The following is a 19,609-nucleotide window of genomic DNA, read 5'->3' on the forward strand; positions in this document are numbered from 1 at the left end:
ACGTCGTGTATGTGTCTGAGTATTAATGTGTATTAAGGATAATAGAACTCCTTGTCTGACAATAGAAAAAAAAAAAAAAGATCGAAGCTAGATAAATATGAAGTACAGGCCATGTTCCATATCTGTGAGCAATAGTCAATTTTAGGTGACAGAAATTTGAAGAAAATACGGAGAGATTTGATATCGTGAAATCCGTACATATACCCAGCATTCTCAGCACTCTTCACAGTAGCAGAAATTACAAAATCAAGTTTCTCATACAACACTTCGAGTTTTATATATATATATATACACCCTCCATTCCAAAAGAAACCGAACTTTTGAAAACAAATAGTACCACTAGTGCCATCTGTTGTAATATTTTACCGGTAGATGGCGTAGTCCCTCATTGAAAACTGGTATAAATGTCATGACATTTGGATGCACGGCAACAAAGTTATTGCGTTTCAACTGTCAGTGTGTTGTGTACATCGGTCGGAAAATGAGTTTCAAACAACGAACTGCAATTGAGTTTTGTGTTAAACTGGGTAAAACTTTTAGTGAAACGCACCAAATGCTACAAACTGCATATGGTGATGAGTGTCTATCCCGTACGCAAGTTTACGAGTGGTTCAGGCGATTCAAATCGGGTAGAGAGACGCTGGATGATGACGAAAGATCAGGCCGTCCCAGAACCGGATTATCGGAAGAAAACATCGAAAAAGTGCGTGAATTCATCAAACATAACAAAAAATCGTCGGTGAAAGTTATTGAAATGGAATTAGGCATTCCTCAAACAACCGCATACCGCATTTTGACCGAAGTTTTGGGCCTTAAGAAGGTTAATTCGCGGTTTGTACCACACAAACTCACCAAAGACCAAAAAGTTGATCGGATTGCGCATTGCAAAGACAACGTTAAAAGTGCTCGGCAGGATCGAAACTTCTTGAAATCGATTGTAACAGGTGACGAGACGTGGCGTTTTGAATATGAGCCCGAAACAAAGCGGCAAAGTGCTGAATGGAGAGCGCCGGATGAAGGAACACCCAAAAAAAGTCGCTTGGTGAAGTCAAAAGTTAAGGTGATGCTGATTTGTTTTTACGATTCAAAAGGAATTATCCACAAAGAATTTGTTCAGCCCGGCCAGACAGTCACTGGAGAGTTTTACTTGGGCGTCATGAAGCGTTTGCTGGCAAGAATTCGTCGTATTCAGCCCGAATATCGCGAAATCGGCAGTTGGACTCTTTTGGACGATAATGTACCATCACATCGTTCGCGACTTGTAACTGAATTTTTGGTCAAAAATCACATTATTCGGTTGCATCATCCGCCCTATTCACCAGATCTCGCTCCGTGCGATTTCTATCTGTTCCCGAAACTGCATTTGGCGATGAAAGGAAAGTAGCACGCATCGATTGATGCCATTGAGAAGGCGACGACCGCCGTCCTAAAGACCATTCCAATAAAGGACATGGAGAAGTCGTTTGACAACTTGTTGGAGCGTGCAAATATGTGTATCGATGCAGAAGGGGAATACATTGATTAATAAAAATGATTTGTTCCAAAATGTACATTGCTTTTTTTTGTTTTTTTTAAAACGTTCGGTTTCTTTTGGAATGGAGGGTGTATATATATAATCAACGCTTATTGATAAAACTTTTAGCAACACACGACTGTTGCCTTATATACACATCACACACTACTGTATCAGGAGCCCAAACTCTAAAGCTTTACCATCAGTTTGTTTACGTTTTTTTGCCAAGGTACTATTGCACTGGAAACACCCTCTATGTCAATAATTTAGAATCAATAATGGAGCAACCTTACAGGGTCAACGTAAAGATTACAGTGTAAAGATTTCGAGAGCCGTTCCTACTCTCATCCTCGGACGTTCCAGGTTCTAAATTTAGTCTTTGTTAATTTTGTTTTAGATATTATCTGAGTATAGTAGAAATGTTTGTTGGCCAACATATTATGATTTACGTCCTATTTCATGTTAGTTATCGAACAATAAATATTTAGTTTCGTGCATAGCTCTCGAAATCATTTCGCTGTAGTAAACACGTTGCCAGTATAGGGTTGTTGTATGATTTAGTTTGCCAAATGGTTTCTATATTTCAGTTTAGAATCAAGTTATTATATTTTTAAAAAGTAATGTGTTCATGTATCAAGTATCTAAGGCATACCTCTTCCTGCAGTGCTAAACATAACTCTAATCGACTTGCCTGGCCTAACAAAGGTACCAGTCGGTGATCAACCCGCTGATATTGAGCAGCAAATTAAAGATATGATATTCCAGTTCATCACGAAGGAGACGTGCTTGATCCTAGCTGTTACTCCAGCTAACACTGATCTTGCCACCTCTGATGCTCTTAATCTTGCGAAACAGGTGGACCCAGATGGTATGAGCACATAACGTATATGATTAGAGGCTTCGTTGTTACAACTCAGCTAGAACGTGCTTGGATACGATTTGATACAATATTATGTTTATGTTTAGTTGATATTATCTGTGTAGTATGTAATGATTCTTAAAACATACGTCGTATATACACGGCGTGGACTTTTTTTGTAATGGAGAGAGGCGTATTTAAAGTTATATTTGGCAGATCAAAGTATATTCGTATGAACAGGAATGTGAAATACTCGATTTTGAAGTGTAAACGGAGCACAGTTGACAAAGATAGTAAAATGTATATTATCAGTAGCATTTAGCGTAGACACCGCAGTAATTTGACTAGCTAACTCAATGATTTTGAAAACTCGAACGTCCAACTCATCGAAAGCAAGAATCCGCAATTAGATCCTATCTATGCTAGGTAAATTCAGCCAAAATTATTTCAAGCTACCTACTGATGTACCTCGGACAGTTCTTTCAATATTTCTAGTTTTACAATGGAACAGTCATCATCAGTGCCACATAATGGCTTAAATCTTTTTTTTTTTTTTTTTTTTTTTATTACTAATTCCACATTGTTTTTTGTTTCTCAAATAGTGGAACTTGTGTGAAGATCTGATTGAGAAAAAAAAGTTAAGATAGTGTTAGAAAAGGGCTTAAGCCATTGTCTGTCCCTGAGGATGTGTCAGATTGTAACACTTGAAATACTGGGGGGAAAAATTATCAAGGAACATCAGTAGGGTAGTAACTTGGAATGCTGTGTTCCTTACGTTTGATAAGTAATCAGCCAGAATTGTTACCATTGACTGAATACGCTTCTCTCTACTGATTGCTAGCAAACAATAGTAGATTTGCATGATATTTTTTTACCATAATTTCTTTTTTTGTTTTTCAGTTCTGAATTTGACTCTTGTAGATCTACCTGGCCTTACTAAAGTTCCGATAGGTGATCAACCTCCTGATATCGAACAGCAAATAAAACGTATGATAATGCAATTTATTGCGAAAGATAATTGCTTAATACTAGCCGTTACGCCGGCTAATACGGATTTAGCAAATAGTGACGCATTAAAACTTGCCAAAGAAGTAGACCCTGCAGGTAGGATATGTTTCTCTATATGCAGCGATGAGTACAAAATTGGGCCTCTATAAGAACAAAGGACTCAGGTCGTAGAAATATTAACTCGAGCTCTTTCATTAGCTGTAATAATAACCCTTTAGTAGTTCCTTTGTTTAGTCTACACAGGTTTGTCCGTAGTAGTGGGTTAGGAGGGAAGTCTTAACCTTTTACTGAATGTGAAAGAGCATATTTAGGGAAAAAAAAAAAAAAATGAGTGCATGTCGTTTGGGTTTGACGTCGTGGTGGTGGTAGTTGTAGTAGGAGATTTCATAATTGTGTGCATTATTTAAATGGTGCGGGGTTGTTTTTTTGTTTCCTCTTTCTTTCAGTAAGTGTTTATTTGATTTTGCAAATAATCCAGATTGTTTTGAGGGTGACGTTTTGTGAGTATTTCTTTATTGTGAAGAAACAACATTCTTTATAAAAATCAACATTCAGGGTGTCTATCGGTCACGAAAGTCACGAAATCAGAAAACGGTCATGAAAGTCACGAAATTTAGCTTTTGGGTCACGATTTTTTAAACTGTACAAATGTAAGTACAGATTGGAAAATTTTGTTCTATAAAACGTCAAAATTCACCACCAAAAATGTCTATGGTCGGCTTTAGACGCTACCAAATCGCAAGCAAAGTACGTTTCTATCGCATGGATGAAAATTCGGCCTAATTCGCACGCAAATTCGCTCTTGAAAATGTTAGGAAATTTTATGATTTGGTAAAGAAAAGGTCACGAAAAAGTCACGAAATTTCATTTTGAAATTTTAGTAGACACCCTGAACATTGAGCTGATTTCGCCGGTGTAAAACTGTGTATTGTGGTGAGAATGAAAATGTTAATTGCAGCGTAAAATTCACAAACGTTTTCGAGTAGTCGAAAGCTTTTGTTAGATGTTAATGGAGTATTCGGAGTGAATTGAAAGCATTAATTTTGACTATGTTAGCTTTCGAATTCATTCACTCTCAGTGGTGTGAGTTATATTGCTAACTAAACCCATTTAACTTACTAAACGGTGTTTGTTTTGTACTAGTATGTTTCAGAACATAATAATCGCGATTGTTGCATTACTGTTGGATTCAGAAAGTTTGGACAGCATGTTATAAAAGTATTTGGTCTAGCAGGTATGAATAACGTAGAGGCAGTGAGCCAGTGATTTAAAATTAACTTTTCACAGTACGATTTGGAACTTGTACTCCCATACTTAGTAATAAAATTTACAAATTACTGAATCACTACAAAATTTGAAGAAGTAAATAAAGATTCTCTTCGTGGACCTTTATCTTTTATCAGAAGGAATCAAGTACTATGTACCCTTAGCCAGCCAGATGTTCTTCCACATAATTTCAGTCGTTTGTTTTGTAGAAGCATTCAGTTATACTTTAACCGTTTCTGAGCTAGTGGCTCACAGGCTGAGCCAGCAGTTTAAACCTCCCTAGCTCGGGTCCTAATTAACCTAGAGGTGATTTAGATGTCTGTCTCCTCAGAAAAGATGAAAGTTTCCAACAATGTGCATTTCGTCCACATCGGAGGTCCCGAAGCGGAAGGAGAAGGGGAACATTTGGGTGTTTGTAGTTCCTGCTCCCCCTCAGCATTTGGGGACGAGGAACTTGTTCCTAATTGTCACAGAGATATAAGCCATTTCTCGTTGGAAAGAATTACCCGGTACCATTAAATAAATGGATATGAGCATATTAACGACAGTTCTTTTTTATTTTGCCGAAACGTACTTAATTTGCTTTAGTATTTTGTTAAAATTAATTATAACCTAAAACTGAGAAACTAATATTCCATGGCCGATTACATTGCATTAACAAAATCAAAATCGTAGAATTTGTGAGCATGGACACTATTTATTTTATTATTTTTCTTTTGTCCTGGTTTTTGAAACTATTTTACCATTTTTAAAGCGTAATTTATGCTGCGAATACTCCTAAAACCTAGGGCCTTAAATTCTACAATTTAATTATAATTGCAAACAAATTGATGCCATGACTATAGAATGCCAAAACAGTAAATTTATCCAGATTACGTATTTATGCACTCATTTTGATGGATAAACGTTATTTAAATGATTGCGGAAGAAAGATACAGGTTTACTTTTAATGTTCTACTATTGCTAGGTATAGTTTGGGTTGTGTGAACGGATTTGACTGAAGTTATTTCCCTTGTTTGTATTGCGTTATTAATACATTTATTCATTTGGAAGTTCACCTTTATGAAATTTTAACTTCGGTGTATTTTCCTGCGTCTCATGCTCCTAAATGGAACTTTATACTCATGTTTTATTAACACGTTTTTGAGATCCAATGAGACGACGAAGTCTCCACCGTAATCGTGTTCTTGTATTGTCTTTTACTCTCTACGGAAGAGGCCTGAGATTTTCAGCAGTAGAAGAGAAAGCGGGAGTGGTACAGTTAGTATGGATTAAAAGCTTCGATTTAACATACGTCTGTAACACTTTCATTATTATGTACAGGGTGATTATAATTAAAGTTCCACTTTCAACATGCTTGCAAAAAAAAAAAAAAAAAAAAAAAAAAAAAAAAAAAAAAAAAAAGTCAGAATGACTTGAAATTTAAACTGAAGGGGTAAACAGTATGGGATAAGAAAATAGTTACAAAGTGTATCGATAGATGGCGCTGTAAATGGTGTAACGAAAGTGGATTCGGCTACAAGTGACATTTTGAATCAAAATACGACGGCTTTGGCATGAGTTGCACATTAATTCAACTGCACTGTTCAATGCACATGATTGTTCCAGTTTTGTGACGAAAAAATGTCTTCCAAGTCATTCAACAGTTGACACTTAGTGGAAAGCCCATCCACCATAGCAAGGTCGTACCACATATAATGGTAAAAATCTGTTTGTAATTATCCTTATTCCAAAAACCGCACAAAAAGCACATAATGATTCGGTGGATGGGCTTTCCACTAACAGTGCCACAACTGTTGAATGACTTAGAAGTCATTATTCGTCACAAAACAAACCATTATGTACATTGAACAGTACAGTTGGATTAATGTACTCAACTCATGTTGGCAACTCATGCCAAAGCCGTCGTATTTCGATTCAAAATGCCAACTTCTAGCCGAATCCAATTTCGTTATGCCGTTTATAGCGCCATGTATTGATACACGTGGGAACTTTTTTCTTATGCTATTCCATTTCCCCCGTCGTCAAGTATATTCAGTTCAAATTTGAAGTCATTCTTCAATGTTTTTTTACAGCATTTTGAAAGTGGGACTTTAATTATAATCACTCTGTATTTTAGGTGTATGAATATGAAGTTTTATTGCCATATTTTACCATGGCACAGTAGTTCAGTGAAGACGACTGATTCGTTAGTGCAGCTGTACCGATGGAAGCTTCATGGGAATATTAAAGTTGTAATTTATTGTATTGACAATGGAAAACTTCATAAGTAAATCAATTAATGTAATAAATTACAACCTACATATCCATGAAGCTTCCACAGAAAAGTTACAATAACGTATCTGTCGTATACACAGAACTATTGTCATTATTTTTCAAGAAACACTATCCACATTATACATTGTGTTTATAAAAGGACGGCGCGCTTTCAAAAATTAACAATAAATTTATTTCTTAGTTACATGGACAAACCTTACACCGTAAACAATGGCAACTGTCCAGGTTTGTCATGTATTATCAGAACTGTTCCAAGTTGTCGTGCGCTACAAGCATTTTGCGTCTCATGCTTACTGCAGAGTCAGTTTCCAAAATGGTTTCGCAACAGAAAAAGCCTTTCTGTGCCCAGTTTTGATCTTCTCTGGCTACCACGTTAAGCCGGATTTGAAACCATTCTATATCTTTTTTGGGAGGTTCGTTAAAAGACAAAGAGCTTACATTCCGCCACTCGTGTCTTTTGAGGAACCTCGTCTAGGTTTGTTATACGCTACCAGAAATGTTCCAGGTAATTGTGCGCTACCAGCATTTTGCTTCTCATGCTTACTTCAGAGCCAGTTTAACACCATGCGATTACTTTTTTTTTTTTTTTTTTTTTGTGGGGGGGGGGGGGGAGGTTCATTAAAGACAAGAAATTATATACCGCCATTTGTGTTCCTTGAGGAACTTCGTGAACGGATAACGCATGCACTGTACACTGTAGACCATTACAGCGGACATGCTGCACCGAGTCTGGGATGAATTTGATTATCGTGTGTCGTGTGACCGAGGGTGAATACATTGAAAGATTGTGATTAATACATGAGAAACTTGGACAGTTGTCAATGTTTACAGTGTGTGTTTTGCTCGTGTAAGGTAACAAATAAGTTTATTTCTTGAAACTGCATCAGTCTTTTATAATCACACTATATATATAGTGTTAATGGACTATACTGACAAATTGTAAGAGCTGATTCCTCACATCAAAATAAGAGAAAAAGTTCATAAGGACCTATGGCGAAAAGTGCATAGCTTCAGAGCTAGGGCTATCCAAAATCGCAGAAAAGCCAAATTTCAACAGGCCCTATTTTGAAATCCAGAAACTGTGGATGGTGATTCTTATCAGCGTGAAGGAATCGATGCATACACAATCCAAAAGTGCATATGTCGTCAATTTTCAATAGGTGTACAGGGTATTCCTTACAGTGTGTAATTCTCAGATATGCTCTAAATAGAGTTTTCAGGTATACCTTGATTTCAAGGAGGGTCCAAAGTAGGCAGGAGGTAAGCCTTGATAACAATGGACATCCAGTGCTTCGGAGGGAAGTTGGAAGTGTTAGGAACCGGCAGCTCCATGCTTTGTGTGTGTGTGTATGTGTGTGTGTGTGAGAGAGAGATGATACCTATTTCGTCACGATATATTTCTCGTTTTCTGCAGCATGCGTTTTCCCGAGTACGACAGACCGTGCTGCAGACGATCCTGAACACTTCCGACATCGTGCCAAATGATTCCGTGTTAACTGCTATCAAGGCATATCGTTTGCCTATTTCAAAATTCGGTTGATGGCATGTCTGGGAATTTCACCCTGCGTAGAATACTCTGTACACCCATCGAACATTAATGAAATGTACATTTTTGGATTGCATATGCGTGACTTCCTTTACGCTGATAAGGACTACCATTCACAGTTTCTCGAATTCGAAATAGGGCCTCTTGAAATTTGGCTTTTTCGCGATTTTGGACAGCCCTAGCTGTGAAACTGTACACTTTTCCCAACAGGACCATATGAACTTTTTCTCTTATTTTGATGTGAGGAATCACCTCGTACAGTTTGTCGGTATAGTTCATTAACACCCTGTGTATATATAAGGTGTTAATGTGCCATAAATTTAAAAAGTGATTCCTTACATCAAACGAAAGAAAGAAATTCTAATAAGTCCTTCCTTTCAGAATTGTAAACCATGAAAATTAGACTCATGTCATTTTAAAGCGTCCTGCTCTTGCAAGCCGTTCAAGGAATTACATAGGAACTAGTATGCACTCCATCTAAATATCCATGTTTCGGAATCCTTTGGTACCAGCGCAGCACATTGTATAGAGAAAATTAAGGTACGGAGATATACTTTTAAATACTAAATGAGTGTTCTTCATTGCGGAGTACCAGGGGATTGTGAAACATGGATATTATGATAGAGCATATGCTAGTTCCTGTGTGGTTCCTTGAACCGCTTCCGAGAATTCCCTTAATTTTTAAGGCAGTGCGTTTTAAAACAAGATATTTCACATTTTATGTGGTTTCTAACTCTAAAGGAGACGTTCCCCGACCCTTGTTTATTAGAATTTTTTCATTTGATATAAGAAATCGCCTCCTAAATTTATGAAACTGAATTTACTAACACCAGATATATATGTTTAAAAGGAAGGGATTATAGCTTATGTTGAATCGAAATTCTTCCATGCAGTTTTCAGTTCCACTCCCTCTTAAAAGTTTGAAAAAAAAAAATAATTTTGACTTTTTTTAATACAGTCTAGAGGAATATAATACTGATATTGTAGAAGATAAAATACTCGAAAGGCCAAGGTAACTCTATAAGTTGTTTGTGTTCAGATAATTGCTTCATCCTGTTACTATAGTGTATATGTATGATACGGTATGTATGTATCATATTTGTACTTACTTCTGACGCAATTGTGTTAGTAAGTAGTTTGTAGTCTTTGCACTTTTTAGTAGCAGTTTGTGTCTTGAATCAGTTATCTGTCAGTTATCAGTTATGAAAGTCCAGACTCAGTCAAATGAGATAACGATTATAAAATAATCTGACACATGAATTGAATTTAAAGCTTGAACATAAAAATTTGTGGGGAAGGGGCTGCAGTTGTAAACTTTTTTTTCTTTCTTTCTAATTGTAATTACAATAATTTCTCGTCAGCTGATACCCCAGTAATGTCTCATGTGATATCTTACGGGGAAGAAGGGGCAGCATGTTCGTTTTGTGAAAGAAAGATTCTAGGTTCAGTTGCAAAATCAGAATAGTTTCTTTTCCTCTCTTAGTTTCTGGATGTGTGCGGATCTTACTTGTTCCTTGTTTTATGTAGAAAGTATTGAAATTACAGAGATTAGAGTAGATAACCTCATAACAGTTGGGTTCAGAATTTCATTGTTGTTACTAATATAAAAATGAATTTCCTGATCTAGAAAGTAGCATATGGTCATGTATCTCCATATGAAATTCCATTTCATATGGATAATATACGGTAGATAGAGAGAGAGAGACGATCTCGTGGCGCAACAGCCCTCAGAGGTCAGGACCTACCAGGCGGCTTGTGACACTCATATCTTCGGGGTGATATGGTCAACACATTGGCTTGACTCCCTTCGACGTTAATACTGCCTTTCCACACCAGAGATCGGTACTTATTTGAAGTGACTCCCCAATTGTTCACACGGTGCTGATAGAACCATCTGATGAGTACAAATGGTCACATACTTTTCCTCTGACCAGAACCAACGGTGCTTGATTTTGCTAATCTTTCTGACGAGAAACTATATTCCATGCTAGAACGTTACCTTGAGAGGAAATTTGTCTCAAGCTTTATCTTCAAATCTGAATTCCGTAAGTAATTAGTAGGTATTTTGGAGTACAGCGTCTCTTACCAGCACCAAAGACATCTGGAGCTACAGGTTAACATAGGACTTTAATCCCGTGAACGCCCACCGGAATCAAACATATTTCCTTTACCAAAGGTTGCAGCCTAAACCTTTTAGCCATGTGAGTTCGTTTGCTGTTGGCTAGTTGGTTGTTATTCTTGTCTTTGTTGTGGAAGACCTGGATTTGATTTGCGCTGTAAGCTCATAGTTTGATTGTAGATTCTTGGCCTTATATACTTGGTGGCTAAAATGGGATGTTAACCCCTAATAAACAAACAAATTTGTGACTGGATGCATGCCTTACATTTCCTTCGCTATTCCTATATAAGCAATATTGCAACACTTCGTTACTAATAAATAGTTGAACTTGGCATTCTTGATTAAGTTATAGCAAACTGAAACAGTTTATTGGCAAGAAGTCTCGGAAAAACTCTATCTTATTCAATAGTGGTGCAATGTAATAATATTTTACTACCTTAGAGTAGATAGTAAAATATTACAATGTATAAGAGTTAATTTTTGTTATTTTTCTAGTAAGAAAAGTAAGCTGAAATCGAATTCCGCGTAATAAGCACTACACAAATATTAGAATAAGGCAGCTCACTGGAAACATAGTGTGAAGGAAAGAAAAAGGCATTCCTGACAAGATATACTTCCTAATGGTGTCACATCTTGTTTTTGGAAATTGAATGCATTTTATCAGGTTGGAAAGTCCATGGCAAATGTAACATCGTTATTCAGCTGTTCGCACTGCAATAGATCATGGAGTTTCTTTCATCTGGATGTTTATACTGACGTTTCATCCGCCTTTGAAATATTGGTACAGATTTTTATAAGGATTTATATCTGGAAATTTCGCAAACCAGTCAGTGAGAGATCACGCTATGGCATGTTTTTCACGCATTCATTTTAATTTTATGCTGTTTTTATCATTTTGAAAATGAGTGTGATGGGCAGCTGGTTGTAAAACCAATTACCAAATCAAATAATGCAAGTGGGCAAAAGGTAGTACGTACCCCAGAAGCGACGCGCGAACCGATCGTGTTAAGACCGTTAGAAATGAGAAAGGACTACCCTTTAACAATGAACTGAAGGGACTAAATAAAGAAGCCAGTCTCAAGAAGAACAACAGAAGATCAAAATAGGAACGTAGAACGTCGGAATCTTAACGGTAGGGTGTACGAGTTATCGGAGACGCTGGTATGCATCCCGGAAACTAAATGTAAGGGTTCAAGATCAAAGGAAATAGGAAATGGATACAAGCGTATGTACACAGGGAACAACAGAAAGAATGGTATTAGAATTGTTTTCAATAAGAGTATGGAGAAATTGGTAGATGTCAAGAAAGTATGTAAGAGAATTATTATGAGTAAATCTCGTGCTAGGAGAAAGACAAGCCCTGAATATAATCAGCGCCTATGACCCACAAGTTGAGTGTGATGAAGAGACAAAGCAAGAACTTTGGATGGACCTAAATAGTACTTTGCAGAACTGTTTGTTACATGACAGTTCCTAGCAGGAGATCTGAATAGACATGGGGGCCGCGGTGGCTCAGTGGTAGAGCGTTCACCTTTGATGCTTAGGGTCCCGGGTTCGATCCCAGCCTCCGCTAAGTGGACTTTGTAGTGGACAATCATTTTTTTCTGAATTGACATGTAGGACGACCAAGATCAGGATATGAACGAATACATGAAGGATATGGATTGGAAAACAGAATAAGGAAGATAAGAACATACTATATGTAGCGAAAGCATACGATTTTAGTATCCGTAAGAAAAAAGAACACCTCCTTATTACATACAAGAGTGGGAGCTCAAGATCTCAGATCGACTTTGTTGTGGAGGAGACAAAACTTAGGAGATGCAAAGAAAAGCAAAGTAATATCAGGTGTGAGTCTGATGACTGAACTACACTGGCTCGTAGTAGCCGGTGTCTGCATAAGGAAAACATAGGAAGACGACAAAGTGGTGGAAAATAGATTGGACAAGTGCTGAAAAGATTCGAAAGAAAATTATCACATTCCAAGTACTGTAAATAAAGGAAGAAGAGATGCACATGGATGAAAAGTGGGCCAGAGTATCAGTAGTACTCAGGGAAACAGCAAAAGTTGTGCAAGAAACAAAAGGAAGAGGCATAAGGAGTATTTTCAGAAGCTTCTCAAGGAAGAAATCTCGAAGGAAACTTATGAAGATCTACCCACGAATCAGGAACTAGTTCGCCTGTGACCATGGTGGAGATAGAAAATTCCATGAAAAAGGTGAAAAGTGGTAAATCCCCAGGATGGGATATTATCCCTATCGAAGCATGAAAAAGTTTAGGTAAAGAAGGAGTGCAGTGGTTTACTCTACTCGACTTTTTAATAAGATATTAGAAGAATGCAAAGGAGATATGCCAGAACGTGGCGACTATGGAGGAATAAAACTTAAATGCAATGAAACTGTGAGAGAGTGATAGAAACAACATTAAAGGAAGAGACCGAAATAACATGCAACCAATTTGGTTTCATGGCAAAACAATCGATAACGGATGCAATATTTGTGCTTAGGATGCTAATTGAAAAGTACAGAGAATAGCAGAAGGATCTTGATGTGATTTTCATCGGTCTAGAGAAAGCATATGAAAGAGTGACACAGGATCTTATTTGGAGGTCACTAAAGAAGTAGTAGTATTCCGAGCACATACATCCACATAATTCAATATATGTATGATGGATGTAGGACAGAGTTGAAGAGCCCATTCGAAATAACAAAAGAATTCACAGTTAAAGTTGAACTTCATCTGCAATCTAGGCTTAGCCGTATATTTTTGCAGTTGTGATGGACGAGCTTACAAAGGATATCCAAAAGTTAACACCTTGAAATACGCTATTTGCTGACGACATGCTGGTGAAAAAGACCAAGGCAGGAACTGTAAGAGAAATTAGATACTGGAAAGGAACATTGGAGAATAAAGTGCTTAGAATTAGTGCTTTTTAGAATAGAAGTAGTCACTTAGAATTAGTAAAACCAAGACAGAATGTTTACAGTGTCCTTTCAGTAAAAATGTAATCGAAAATACAAGAATATGACTTGACTCGAAGAGGTAATGACGAGGAAATTAGAGTCTTTGAAATGAATATTGCATGAATAGAAAAAGATGTATACAGTAGAATTAGCAGCGGTTGTTCAAAATAGAGAAAAGTAGCAGGAGATTATGTGACTGTAGGGTACTAATACGCTTTAAAGGAAAATTTTAACAAAACCATAGTGAGACCTGCCTTATTATACGGAGCGTAATGTTGGACGACGAAGTTGAAAGGAATAGAAGTTTCGTTTTGCGGAGATGATATTACGGTGGATGTGTGGAGTGACGCGGAAGGACATAATTAAGAATGAAGTGATCTTGGGAACAGAAAAGGTGAGACCAGTAGAAGAAAAACTGCAGGAAGTAGACTGAGATGGTTTGGACATGTAAGAAAAAGACCTTCGGAATACATAGCTCACCAAGTGGATTCTATAAAACTGAGAGAGAAACGAGCACAAGGCGTGTTAAAAACGATAAGTTGCAATGGGATGTCACAGCGGATATGGTACAAGAAGAGACAAGTGGAAGGTGGCGAACCGAAAGGCCGATTTAAGCTAACATAGTAAAAGGCTTAGAATAATAATAATAATAATGTGTGTGCTTTCTGAAGATGCAGGTCAAATAGCAAAAACAAAGGCATACATATTAGTTGACTTCTTAAATATTTTAAGCACTCATTGCATGATAGGAAGAGTCACAGAAACTCACTGTACACTAGTGCAATCTTTTAAAGTGTTTCTGTATTTTTCATTATTATACTTCAACAAATAGTCGCTTTATTCGAGGGGTTTTTTTTTTTTTTTTTTTTTTTTTTTTTTTTTTTTTTTTAATACTTACATTAACAGTAAAGAGTAGCGATATGCGTATATTGCAATAGCAATCATATATACATTGCTACATGTATTACCACTAACCTATAGCAGATGTCTTTGGTGGTAGTTATTATGACGCTCTTGTGAAGCCGGAAAGGAAGTACAATTGCTCTTCCAGGGAATCATTTCTATCTTCAAAAGGGGCAAAAATAAATAATAATATCCTCCATTCTCCGTAACCCGGACTTCATAAGAGTCATATTTTCTGTTTTTGGAGTAGTGAAATTATGTAGGAAAAAGTAATAGTTATGCTACTTTTTATAAGAAGTCAAAGTAATAAGATGGACTAGCCTAGCATTTCTCGCTTGTCTACTGGCTAGCGCGGGGGTACACGTGGTCTCTGATTAAAGTTCCTATGAGGAAAGCATTGAATTCATTTTGGTGGTTCTTTTTTTGATTTGATTTAATTGTTTGGGGTTCAGTGGGGATATCAGCTGCGAGGCTGTTTGTCCTCATCACGATACGACCTAGGCGGACACATGCGAGGGTCACTAGTTATATTTTGAGCCTAACAACGAAAAAAACAGTAATCTATCGTTAAAAAATGATTTATTGTTTTTCGAAATATTCTCCTTTATGATCAATACACTTTTGCATTCGTTCGAACCATTTGTCAAAGGATTTTTCCAATGTTCTTGAGACACCTCCATAATATGGTTTTTGAACGCATCAACGGCTTCTTCCGCCGACAAAAATCGTTGTTCACGCAATTTATTCTTGACATTCGGGAACAAGAAGTCACTGGGTGCCAAATCAGGACTATATGGTGGATGACCCATTAATTCGATTTTTTGTGTTCAAATAGTCGGTTATTAGACGAGATGTGTGAAAGCTCGCATTGTCTTGAAGAATGATCCGACGGCGCTTGCTTGTTTTCCGCCTTTGACCGAAGACCTCCGGCAAACAAATTGTTGCGTACCATTCAGAGTTGACCGTTCTACGTTCCTCTAAAGGCAAGTTGCCACATGACCAGTTTTCCCGAGAAAACAGGCGACCCTTTGCTTCGATGTGCTTCGAGCGCGAACAACTTTTGTTGGATGTGGTTCATCTTGAAACACTCATAAAGTCGACTGCTGTTTACGTTCCGGCTCATATGCATATATCCATGATTCGGCACCTGTTAACAATTTTATATACGTCTTCTGAAGCACCGCCATTGTATTTATTGAGCATTTGTGTGCACCAATCGACGCGAGCTTCTTTTCGAGTTTTTGTCACATTATGTGGGATCCAACAAGAGCAAACCTTTCTCACAGCTAAATGATCATGTAATATTTTATATATGCTGGTGGAACTAATGCCTAGGTTTGCCTCAGTCTCACAGTATGTCACGTGACGATCTTGCAGTATGGCAGCCACGAGTAAAATCGTTATACCAGCGTTTCACAGTGGCAAAGGATGGGTTCATCGACAAATGTGGAAGTAAGTTGAGCGATGATTTTTAGAGAGGCTGTTTGGGAGTACTTGATCACTCTCTACCTATCTCTCTAAAAATTGGTGTGCAAGTACTGGAGCATTCTTAAACATGGATATTTGGGTAGTTACATACCAGTTCCTCAGTGATGTCTTAACCCGACTACGATAGGTTTCATAGTAGTGGAGCTATGAACTTCTAAAGTTAACTTGTTCCACGTTTTCGGCACCCTATAATTCCGAAACTATCCACTTTTGAGCACAAGACCATATGAACTTTTTTCTTACTTTGATGTGAGGAATCTGTTGCCAAAATATTGAGACACACTTTTGGAATACCCTGTATAATAGAGCTTATGAAAAAAATAACAGTGGTAAAGTATAAAACATACAATCATACAAACATAGGCAGAAACTTACAAAACCTTAACTATTCCAATCTTACGAATAACAACGAGGAAAGGGTTACTGAAGACCCCGTGTTCCGTCAGAATTCGACTAAAATTTTGTCTTAAAACTTTCTGTGAGGTTTGAGTATTCCAGACATTGTACAAGTATGTGATGAATACTTAGTTCGGATTCTACCTTAAACTGTAGGTCTACGTGTCATATAGCCTCAGTGTTGTAAGGGACACTAAACTTGCAAACAGATGAAGTGATCGAAGTACAGTACTCTGTGTCGTAATGTGAATAACGTTATTTTGAAGTAATAGAAGACTATAGGGAAGTTCGGCCCATTTATTGGAAGTTACTGAGAAGATTTATACATATGAATTGTTCTTCAGTAAAACTTTACAGAGTAGGATTATGAACAAAAAACACTGCACAGAAATATTACTTTTTGTATTTCTATTTACCTATAAAAGAAATCACCCCAGCACAACTATCATGACGCCCCTTCTAATCGCAGCGGAAGTACTGTATGCCCTCTCCCTTAATATCGAAATGCTATTACTTATTTTATAAATCAAGACACTCGTAAATTCGACATTCTTCGTTTGTTATTTATACTGGAAATTTTACATTGTAGTATAGTCGTTGCATGTTGTATATGTAAGCTGCATGATGATGTGTTTTGCTGTATGTGTTGCTAGATACATATTTCCGTTATTTATGTAGTGTATCTATATAATACCATGGTATAATATCGTAAGTATAATAGCGGATTTCTATTGTACTTTCTCTAAATTAATTTTGAGCTACTTGTTCGATTACCTGCTAGTAACATATAACTTTATTTGTAAATATTTTTATATGATAATGCTGAAAGTCTTTAAAAGACAGGTAAAATTGTGGTAGAAAGTAGTAATATATAGAGTATTTTACAGATCGATACATCTTTTATGAATGTAGTTACTAATGACTGCAAGTAAAAAAAAAAAAAAAAAAAAAAAAAAAAAAAAAAAAAAAAAAGCTATATGGAGAAAATGTCGAAATCTTTTTTTTTTCTTTCTTTCTTCGGAGTTACTTCATATAAATTCGCACTGTTAATGTTTTCCTCGAAATAAAACAAAAGACAAAACATTTGGTTAAAAATTACGAAGTTAAAATAAAAAGTATGAAGTAGGTAGGTGAGATAAGAATTGGAGTGTACTGATTATATTATGAAAATTACTTTCGTACTTACTAGAATGTTTAAAGAAGAAGAAAAAAAAAGTTTTAATTCTTTCTGCAGTGTTCAGAAAAAGCATAGTTTTCGTTATGCTTGCCATTGACGATACGAGATTTACATCAGACTTCTACATTGTTTTCGTGAGGTATACTTGACCGCAGTCTGTACTATTACGAGTAAGGTTACAAAGCATGCAGTGAAAGGTGTATATATTATTACATACAACCTATACAGCCAGCAGACAGTACATGCATTAGGTTATTTTTCGACATAGTATAAGGGGAATGGGGTTCGATACTTGCTTGTTCCAGTTCGAGAAGACCGACTAATAATAATAATATTGGGATTCGAACCTTGGATCTCTCAAAGTCTCCTTTATAACATCATTCGAATGCACAAATTAGTAAAATGACGTAAGAAACCGGCAATAAACAAGTATCTTCACTCCTCCACGGTCCTAAGATTCGGGTGTTATAAATATCAGCGGCATAAGCCGTATACCCACCATCGCTGATGCGTCAGCTCTAAGGTACACTGGTCAATACCTGTAAAAAGTGCAAGGTAGGACAGCCATGCGTGAATAACACCAGACGAGTAGTGGGAGACGAAAGTAAATGTTTAAACTTCTCTATTAATAAATACCTTACCTTCTGACAAACACTTTATACCGCATATACGTTTTAACTGGTGCATATTTCAATCGCTAAAAAGGGCATAACGTATTAAACACATTTGGTTAGCACTATCATCACTTTCAGAAATGATAACAAGAATTGTAAATAACTTTGTATTATTATGCACTATGTGGGTTACACTACATATGATTTAGAACAATACTAATATTTTCATATTACTTTTAACATTTCACTCGAAAAGAAATTGGCCCAAAGATTTCGGAACGACGCGTAAGTGCGCACGACGGTTTCGGCGACTATACGAAATAAAATTCACTGGTACACTACCGAAAAGTTGACATCCATTACTGGAAAGAGATGAATTGACTGTCCCATTCCTTGACAGACAACAAGATTCTTTTGCAAAATCGCTGCATTGGTGAGGGAAGTGCTTAAGGACAATTCTTGTTAACACAAATTCCTTACTATTGAAACATCATTTATATACTTGTCACTGCTTCCTGCTTTCGCATTGCATTTGATATACACAAAACTCAAATACTATTCACATTCGTTTTAAATTTTGAAATCAGCTTATTTCGAGCACATCTTGAATACGTTCAATGTACTTGGTGAAAAGTGACGCTCTCTTTTACATTATGGTAAATACTCTCTCTCTCCCCTATCAGGGTATATACACTTACAACTTCACATATTGAGAGAGACTGAAAGTCCTCTCTCAATCCTTTTCCTGCGTTGCATAGTTGCCAGTTCACAGCGCAAGAATACACTGACTAAACTAAAATATAGTTCGTAGAAAACATTAAGTTTTTGCGTTATTATATTGTTAATAATATACAATGAATGGTTCAAAAGTTAATAGAAATCACATTAAAACACTGATTGTTCGAATAAGTTGTACAATCGACGATTATTGATAGACTTCACATTGTCACGTAAAACTCTGTCATCGTCATGAGGACTTGTGAGTGGGCGTTTCTCTCGAGAGTAGCAAAATTACTCGACCTTATTTGGACTGACGGGAAAAAGCAGAGCTGTCTGGAAATGTGAGGTACCTTTTGGGTGACAAATTCCTGAGCATTGTTCTTCTTCAACTGTTGATTAGTCGCATTTCATTTCCAAGAATTGATGTTGGAATAATACGAGGGTTGGTTTAAAAATTCATGCCAATCCATCTTGTTACAATAGTCTCCATATCGGTTCAGGCACTTGTCGTATCGTGGGATGAATTTGAAGATTCCCTCCTGGTAAAAATCCTATCCTTGCGTGTTCAGACACGTTGTCACAAAGTGTTTCACCTCCTCGTCTGAAACAAAGTGACAGCCTCCTAGGTGCTCCTTCAGGTGCAGGAACAGGTGAAAGTCGCTTGGAGCGAGGTCGTTGCTGCAGGGAGGGTGGTCAACGATGTCTTAGCGAAACTGCTTCAGCGTGGTGGTCTTCTGGGCTGTGTGCGGGCACGCGTTGT

General features: G+C 37.0%; 1 protein-coding gene across 9 annotated transcripts in view; it reads left to right on the forward strand.

The window, feature by feature from the left end:
* shi (dynamin-1 shibire) overlaps nucleotides 1-19,609 on the forward strand; it is a 139,402-nt gene that overhangs the window by 27,009 nt on the left and 92,784 nt on the right. For 5 of the 9 annotated variants that reach the window (XM_081764771.1, XM_081764773.1, XM_081764777.1 and 2 more), the window contains exon 4: nucleotides 3,273-3,476. In XM_081764771.1, coding sequence (XP_081620897.1) covers nucleotides 3,273-3,476 — 204 coding nt within the window. Of the gene's footprint in view, nucleotides 1-2,177; nucleotides 2,382-3,272; nucleotides 3,477-19,609 lie in introns of all 9 variants that reach the window. The other 4 variants (XM_081764772.1, XM_081764774.1, XM_081764778.1 and 1 more) reach the window with 1 other exon arrangement.

The sequence above is a fragment of the Thermobia domestica genome, chromosome 7 (assembly GCF_964235325.1).
Source record: "Thermobia domestica chromosome 7, izTheDome1.hap1.1, whole genome shotgun sequence".
Taxonomy (NCBI): Eukaryota; Metazoa; Arthropoda; class Insecta; order Zygentoma; family Lepismatidae; genus Thermobia; species Thermobia domestica.